The sequence below is a fragment of the Prosopis cineraria genome, unplaced genomic scaffold, assembly GCF_029017545.1.
Source record: "Prosopis cineraria cultivar Desert tree isolate PC_DT_omini unplaced genomic scaffold, ASM2901754v1 PC14, whole genome shotgun sequence".
NCBI lineage: Eukaryota > Viridiplantae > Streptophyta > Magnoliopsida > Fabales > Fabaceae > Prosopis > Prosopis cineraria.
Window position 1 is genome coordinate 14,514,495 of NW_026555345.1, and position 8,528 is coordinate 14,523,022.

An 8,528-nucleotide genomic window follows, 5' to 3' on the forward strand; every position below is an offset into this window, starting at 1 on the left:
GTCTAAAGAAAAGACGGAGACAGAGCTAGAGAAGAGACAGAGACAGCAAAGACGGAGATAGAGCTGGGAAAGAGACGGAGAGTCGGAGACTGAGCTGGAGAAGAGACGGAGACAGTAGAGACGGAGATAGAGCTGGAAAAGAGATAGAGAGTCGGAGACTGAGCTGAAGAAGAGATGGAGACAATAGAGACGGAGATAGAGCTGGAGCTTGAAGAAGAGACATTGATTAGGTTAGGGTGAGAGAGAAGAGACACAGATGAAAGGCTGAATTGAATGCTATATGAAAATCAGGATTGGACTTAGCGTGCTTTGCCTCTAATTTTTTATTTTTTGACTTCAGTTTCACTTTTTTGTGTCATCTTATTTCTAAACTCAGCGCTTTAGAAAATCAAAAAATGAAAAAAAAAATCCCCCAAAACGACGTCTTTTTGGGGGTTTTGTCTGAAAAAATAATAACCCAATTAACCCAGTCAACCCATCGGGTTATCCAGGTTATACCGGGTTGAACCTGGATTGATCGGGTTACACCAGTTCATTTCCTCACTGATTTAGGAGTAGACCCAGACCGGACAAGGGATCGGGTCACCAATTTTCAAGTTGAAAAATTAATTACATTTAGTTGAAAAAATGAGTCAAGCTAAAGTTGTGAAATTGTAATATTATTGCATAAATATAAAGAAAACAACTAACACGGGTGAGTGAGTTGAATTGAGTTTCATGACATCTATAAGGCCAATTTCAATGAAGACCATTTGACCCAACTTAATTTTAATTAGTGCTCCTAAAATTTTAAAATTTCACTCTATATGTAAAAGATTGAAATGAAATTAAGAAGCTGATTAGACTTTATTGTCCTTGGTGATATGAACAAGTGAAATTAGATGCATAAACAAATCATGTAAGGAAAATAAATAATTAATATATGGAGAATGAACAGCTGATATAAATGGAATGAGAGATGCAAATTCATAGTGGTGTTATGTAGTTAATGAAAATTTTAAATTTCACCTACATCAGTTGTTTATTTTTCATACATCAATTATTCATTTTTTCTTTGCAAGTTGTTCATGTATTTAATTTCACTAAGGGCAATAAGGTTATTTTAGTGAACTCTTTAATTTTACTTCAATCCCCTACAAGTATAATGAAATTTTATAATTTTAAAGACTTTTACTAAAGTTAAATTAAGTCAAGGGATCTTACTAAAATTTTTCCTCACAAATATTTACGAGTTGGTTAAAAGATAAAAAGGAACAAGTGAATGATTTTTGATGGTACCTCGTGTACTTAATTATAAAATTTATACATAAAAATTTTGAGAATAAAGAAATCAAAAGAAAGAAAAAAAAAAAACAACAACAACAACAAAGAAAGAAAGAAAATAAAAACAGTGATGATAAACTACAATCTGGTCCACTCATTGCCATCTATGAAACTAAGTGAGATAAAAGGCTTAGCTTCCTCATCGGTGAGTTCTTTGCACCATGATACTCTGCCTGCAAAGCTAGCTCCTTGTCCCGTGCATTTGTACTGTCCATAAAATATTGTCCTGTGGGCCCATTTAACCACAAATTCAAGTCACCGCACAAGCCCATGTGCTTAGAAATAAAACGGAAAATGACACTTTTAGAAGCTTGTAAGGAGAATAATGACAACTAAAAAATCGGTTTTAATTTAGCTCTCACGATTTTCAACTGAAATTTATTTTTAACAAATATTTAGCCATTTCAAAATTAATATTCTTAATGTCCTTGTTCTTCTTGCAAGGCCTAAAGTGTCATTCAATTTTATAGAAATAAACATAGTCACAGTGGGATCAAGATTCTTTTCTTGACAAGTATAGCATCAAATATTGACATGCAGTTGTAGAATCGGTAATTTAAATTTAAAATTTTACGTTTATTTTAAACTTACTCGGACCACCCAAATAAATTTATAAGAAATATAGGTTAAGTCGAAACCCTGGTTGGACTTTTGCTTGAATATTTGAATTTTTTAATTATAAATAAAACTAGATTAAAATAAGATAAAAATTGAAAATCTTATTATTTAGATAAAAAATTAAAATTGACTAAATAAAATAATATTTAATAATTTAAGTATATATGCTAACCTGAATGAGCCAAAATGTCTGTTAAGGTCAGGGCTAAATAAGTCTAGCCTGAATTATAACTTCTACACAATTGTCATTTTATTATACTTAAGTTGTCAATAAATTTAAAAATAATTTAAGGTATTGTGTGTGGGGTCTGTGAGTAATTTTTTCAATAAAAAATAATTTTCAATTGAGCTCTCATGGTTTTCAATTGAAGTTGTCAAATTTTAATTTTTTCAATAATGATATTCTCAAATTTTAATATTTATTCTATTATATTTTAATATAAAAATTTTTAATTTATTATTAATATTTTAAATCCTTACTTGTCATTCTTTCTAAGATATATTATCCCTGTATTGTGGTTGACAAGTACTATAGAAGCCCATACCCACATAACAAAAATAAATAGACTATGTGCAACACAGCAATAGATGCTTTGGAAATAGCCAACTAGGTGGGTGGCTCATGCTCTTTTCTCAATTCATTCCATTACACAAGCGTGCTTCGCTGGCTCGTCTATATTTAAGCCAAACACAGACACTCCCAGCTTGGTGGCTATGAATGACACACACACACACTCTCTCTCTCTCTCTAAATATATTCTTTTAGGTTTAAAATATAAGTATTTTTTTCCAATTAATCATGATTTAAAATATAAATATTTGTAAGTTATTTTTCTATTTTTCCCCTTATATTTTTTAATTTGAATTTTCTTATTTTTAAATTTATGACTTTCTTGTCATCATAAATTGAAACTACTGGCAAAAAAGAAAAACAATATGTATACAATTATGAGGATAAAAATTTTATTGTTATGCAAGAATTTTTGTTAAAAGCTTGTACATTTTGAACCGGAAGAAGCATATAGTTCAACTAAAACTGTTAATTTCTGTATCCTTAAAAAAGCTTGCATTTCTTTTTTTAAATATTTTGTGGGGTGGACGACACGTAGATTTGCACTACCTTAGGACTGAATGTGCGTGTTTATGATATAAAATTGCTGTAACTATCTACATAACTAATACACTCATATTTTGTTTGGTGACAGTAGGCTTGTTCATAAATAAAAGAAAAGCTGATATACCTCATGATAGGGACTGGTATGTGAATCACATGCCTGTCACTTAGAATTATTAATCAAGCTTATTAAGTATGGGAAAAAGTCTGCACCTAAATTCTCCACATCACGAGCAACATGACAAAAAGAAGAAATTGTAGCTATGTCACACGGCTTCCGCAACAGATTATACTGAAAGTCACCGCCCCATTATTGTCCCCACTTACTTACTAGTCCTAAAAGAGAACTTAAAGTTCAAAGGATGATACTCACCACAGAACACCAAACAGAGTCCTCTGTTTTGTGAAGTTGTTTTCCGTACAATTCTAGCTTGGCTCTTTCTGGTTTAGTTTTTACGAATTTGGAGAGAGAAGAAAATGGGGAGAATAAAATATTACCGAAGAAAAACTTTTAAAATCGATAACTTACTACTTTTAGAAGTTTTTCCTTCTAATATTTTTTTCTTTGTCCAAACAATGCCATCAGTTGGAATCAAGAATGTTATGTATGGAGCCTACATGGGAGAGAGAATCCAACTGCCAAAACCTGTTCTCTTGATCCAATGATCACTAACTTCTGGTTTGGATGAGAAGAAAATTAAAGAGAAAGAATATTAGAAGAGAAAACCCATAAAAATAGTAACACGTTTTTACTATTTTGGAAGTTTTCCTTACCAAACATTCTTTCCTTCCTACTAAGCCAAACCTGGCACTGGTAAATCATTGGATTTCCCGGCATGGTTTTGCAAAGAAACTACTATGAATGGGGGGCGACAACCTAAAAACGGGGAGAGAACAAATGAACAAGATTAAAAGGATGTTACATTTTAACTCAAAATGTCAAAATTCAAGTTTATGAGCCTTTTATATTTATTTTAGAAAAATTTAATCTTTTAATCCTCTAACTTTTAATTTACTTGTAACCTAGTCCTTCAACTATGACTCGCTGTGACTCAGTCCTTCAACTATGATTCACTGTGACTTAATCCCTCAACTTTTGAATTACTTACAAATTAGTTCCTGAACTTTTGTTATTTTTTTTTCATGTTAGCTTATATCTCACATTAATGAGCAAGAGGAGGGTATTTTATAATAATATATGAGCATTTTTTATCGCTCTTATTTGATAAGAATTTTTTTAAAAAAAATTAAAAAATAAGGACCAAATTGTAGGTGAATTAAAAGTTGAGGGACTGAGTCATAGTGAGTTATAGTTGATGGACTGAGTCACATCGAGTTATAGTTGAGAGACTGAATTACGAGTTAAAAGTTGAAGGATTAAAAGATTAATTTTTCCTTTATTTTATATCAGTTATGAATCTAATTTTATTTGATATGAGATTTTTTATGTCATCTTTGCTTCACTCATGCTTGAAAAATATGTGAGAAACTAAAACAAGTTAGAAAGATAAACATAGAGATGAGCCAAGGGAAAAATTATCTCCAAACTCATCAACATACCTATCTCTCTAGCTAATTGTATAGATCATAAGGTTTTATAGATGCATGGCGGAGAGAGAGAGATTACATACATTTCACGGTTAGGGTCTCCCCAGTTATACCAGCCCTTGGGAATGATGATGTTGTCCATGTAAGTGTAAGCAAAAACCACACGAGAAAAAGGACCCCAAGCCCTTCCTAGGTATAGTGCTCCTGAGCCAGTGACCTTACAGTGCACAAATGAGAACCCTGTGTCCTCCAACATGCTGCTCCTTCCTTGTGCAGTTAAGGCCCCTATGTTCTGTGCTATTGCATGCACGTGACATCCCTGCACTCTCAACACGTGACAACGCATTCAAATCCAATAGAAGTATTGCTCATATGTACTTCATACCCAGAGCGGAACAGAAACAAAACAACCATATTAGATTTTGATTATGAACTGTATTTGTCTAACCTCAAAAAGAGACAGGGCGTTCCCGAATATGAAATCAACTGAGCCTTCAATGTAACAATCCTTGTAATAATGCCTACCCACATGGTCATACAATGTGTCCTGTGCTCCTAGGAATTTGCATCCGTAAAATGATGCTGTGTCTGCTGATATTCTCAATGCCACTGCTTGTTTCCCTATTGCTCCTGGTGGCGGAACCGGGGTTGTGTTCTGCAATATTTTCAATCAAAATCTTAACTTTTTGCTTGTGAAATTCTCTTTCCAATTCCTGTTAGAAGTCATTACTGAAATCAAGTAAAAGTGATTAATTTATTAACTTTATCTAAAAATATAATAAATTTATAATTTGACTTCTATTTAAATAAAAAAAATTTAAATTTATATTACATTCTCTCTTATAATTAATGAATTAAACTAAAAATGTTATTAAAAAAATATAATTAATATTTTATCAAGTGATTTATATTAAATACTAAAGAATTTTTCTAAAAGACGCATTGTAATAGGAAGCGGAATGAATATAATTAACAACATATGCATAGAGACACGTGTTTGGCTTTGATTAGTGTCACTTACTTTGAATGTTATGTTCTTGGCTATGAAATAAGGTGAGTTCACTGCAAATGTTGCAGAACCATATGTTCCTAATGGCTGTCCTCTAGCACCTGGTGTTTGAGCTGTGTCACCCCATTGAACTATGGTGTTATCAGCTCCTTCTCCTTCTATGGTTATGAAGGATTTCATGGGAGGGGTGTTCACTTTCTCACTGAAAAAGAAGGGGAAAAAATGTTTCATTTAATCCAATGCACAAGAAAAGACTACACTCACTCAGAAAAGACAGTCATCAGCTCCAGAGTCTTTTATTTGGTGAAATACCAATCCCATGTGGGAAAAAACACAATAACAAACAAAAAGTTGTCTTATATCACTGTCTAACAAAAAAGGAAATGAGGATAGAGACAAATGTTCCAGAATCCATCTCTTCCAAGAACAACTGATTACGAAGAAAAAGGACCAGAAAATGGCAGAAAGTAAGTGGGATTACTACAATTGAAAGGAAACATAGCAGAAGTAGTTGTACTCACGTGTAAACCCCTGCATGAACCTTAATGATAACTCTTACGAGATTGATAGAAGGAAGAGAATCAATGGCTTCTTGAATGGTAGCAAAATCTGCTGCGGCCGGATTCTTAGAGACGTGAAGAGTGTAAGAAGGAAAAAGCTTGTTTTTTGCAGTCTTAAAAACAGAGTGCTTGAGGCTACCAACAAAGTTAACCCATCTCATGAATTGCTGCTCCGAATTTTGGAATTGGGTCCTGTTGGTGGATAGCCCGAGACCCGAATAACGCCTGGGTCTGAAGCCCTTGGTATGGCACAATGTTGGAGGATTTTGCAGGAGAAGAACAAGAACAAGAAGAAGCAGCAAGCAAATAGAATGAGAATTTAACATTCTGAAATACATAGAACGTGGCTTGGAATTTCAAGAGTGCTGTAGAGAATGGCTCTGTATGTGGGTTTATATACAAGTTCAATCCATTCTAATGTTGTGTTTAGGTGTGAAAATGGAGGTAAAGTGCTGAAGAAAGAGATGTCACGGGTGCTTCTACTGACATCCACGTAGGCAGAGAGAGAGAGAGAGTGTGTGGTGAGGTTACACTTTTTTTGAGGAGAAAAACGTCGTTTCTCTGACATTTTTGGGCCATTTTTTCTTTGCTGTTGTTGATTGGTTTTGCCCGTGAGTGGCCCTCTTTTTGTTGGTGTGTGATTGTGATAATGTTCTCGTTAGGTCATGTTAACGCCGCACTATTACCTGTTTGAATATTTATTATTTATATATCATCTTGGCCCGATTGATACTTATTTAAATATTATATGAAGAACCAAAGAAAAATATGATTCCTCACAAAATATTATAATTTTTATCAAGTCTCTTGAAACTCTTATGATATTAAAATCTTTTATAAAATAACTATAATGATCTCATTTTAAAATATCAGTGGCTACATTAGTTTAAATAAATAATGACTACTTTTTTTAAATAATAATTAAAATGGGATAGCAAATGACACATTTCGTTATGTAAGTTTTTTAATCACTAAAATTCAAGTACTATAAATATTAGTGACTACTTTAATTTAAATAATACTACTTTTCTTCTAACAATGACTAAAATGAGATAAGTAATTCCAACTTCTTGTGTACAATTTTTTTAATTAATAAAATTCAAATGTTGTAAATATAAATGACTACTTTGGTTTGGATAATGACTGTTTTTCTTTTAACAATGACTCCAATGAAATGCAAATGACAAGTTCCATTCCATAAATTTTTTGAATTGCTTATTCATTTCTTTTTTATCTTAAATTTGGGGCATTATAGTTAGTTCATGAAAGACATCTAATATTAGAAAGGCTTTAAGGGACTTGAGAAAAATTATCACATTTTGTAAGACTTCATTGTGTTTTGTATTTTTCATGGGGAATTTTCTATCATTTTCCCAACATTATAACTCATTACTAAAATTGAAAAAAAAAAAACCATAACTGATATGTTATAACCAACTCCCTGCCTTTGAATGCTCATTACCTACCTTGAAAATGAATCATGATGCATCTAATAAATCGACTCTCTTAATGTGAGCATATTCTTTATTATGAGACGGTGGGTGGGCGTGTTTATGCATATATGTAATCTGTATATAATGCTCCCTAGTCCCTCCTTACTGTCTTCATTATAAAACTCTCTTCCATCATCATTAAATCTTTCATTTAAAGAATTTTTTTTCTAAATTTCATTTGTTTTGATGTTTTATAACTAGCTAAGCAATCTACTAAAGTACTAATAAGCTAAACAAACTCAAATTTTATTAATAACAATTTTTTTAAAATTTTAAAATCATCAGTGGTGTATATTTGTGTGCGTATATATATTCTATCATGATAGATATGTCATAATTCATGGGTCATGAATATATTTCTTTTTCATATTTCATATAATATACTAATGTTAATTAAGTTGGTCAGAATTTAATTGGGAAAATTGGAGGGAAAACCTAATCACTAAAGAGTATGATATGGGATAAAATATAATTAGGTTTAATATAGGATATTAGGGTTACCCAGTAAGAATATTTATTCATTAGAAACAATTTTGATTATTTATTTTCTTGTTATATTAGATATAGCATCTTCGAGACATTACTAGAAAAAGGCTATACATAGCATTTTTTGTAACATTATGAATTTTTAATCCTGCGTTAATGACTGATTAGTGAAGGAATTAGTGATTTAATGTGGGATTAGGATTCTTTATAATGAAATGTTGTTTTAACCTATTGGGATGTTATGTGAATAGATACGAGCTAGAGAGAAAAATCTTGAAGCAGAGCATGTGAGCATAGTGAGGATTTCTCTCACTGTGCCACGCGCTGCAGTGAGGGATAGATGCGCCACGGTGCATTGTGCAGAACTTGTATAAGTA

At 32.2% G+C, this 8,528-nt stretch overlaps 1 protein-coding gene across 4 annotated transcripts; it reads right to left on the reverse strand.

Annotated features, from left to right (window-relative positions):
• Positions 1-1,262: 1,262 nt before the first annotated feature.
• LOC129292762 (probable pectinesterase 53) lies at positions 1,263-6,572 on the reverse strand. 4 transcript variants are annotated; one of them, XR_008588977.1, is made up of 7 exons: positions 6,134-6,572; positions 5,625-5,814; positions 5,052-5,258; positions 4,687-4,922; positions 3,830-3,932; positions 3,585-3,728; positions 1,409-1,549 (listed from the first exon to the last, which is right to left on the reverse strand). XR_008588977.1 is itself a non-coding variant. In XM_054930405.1 (5 exons), the coding sequence occupies exons 1-5, from the start codon at positions 6,508-6,510 to the stop codon at positions 1,402-1,404; spliced, it is 1,158 nt and encodes a 385-aa protein (XP_054786380.1). In that variant the 5' UTR covers positions 6,511-6,568; the 3' UTR covers positions 1,263-1,401. The 4 variants fall into 4 exon arrangements, 1 of the variants encoding a protein (XP_054786380.1); XR_008588976.1 differs by having other exon boundaries at positions 3,585-3,731; XR_008588975.1 differs by having other exon boundaries at positions 3,585-3,932.
• Positions 6,573-8,528: the final 1,956 nt, after the last annotated feature.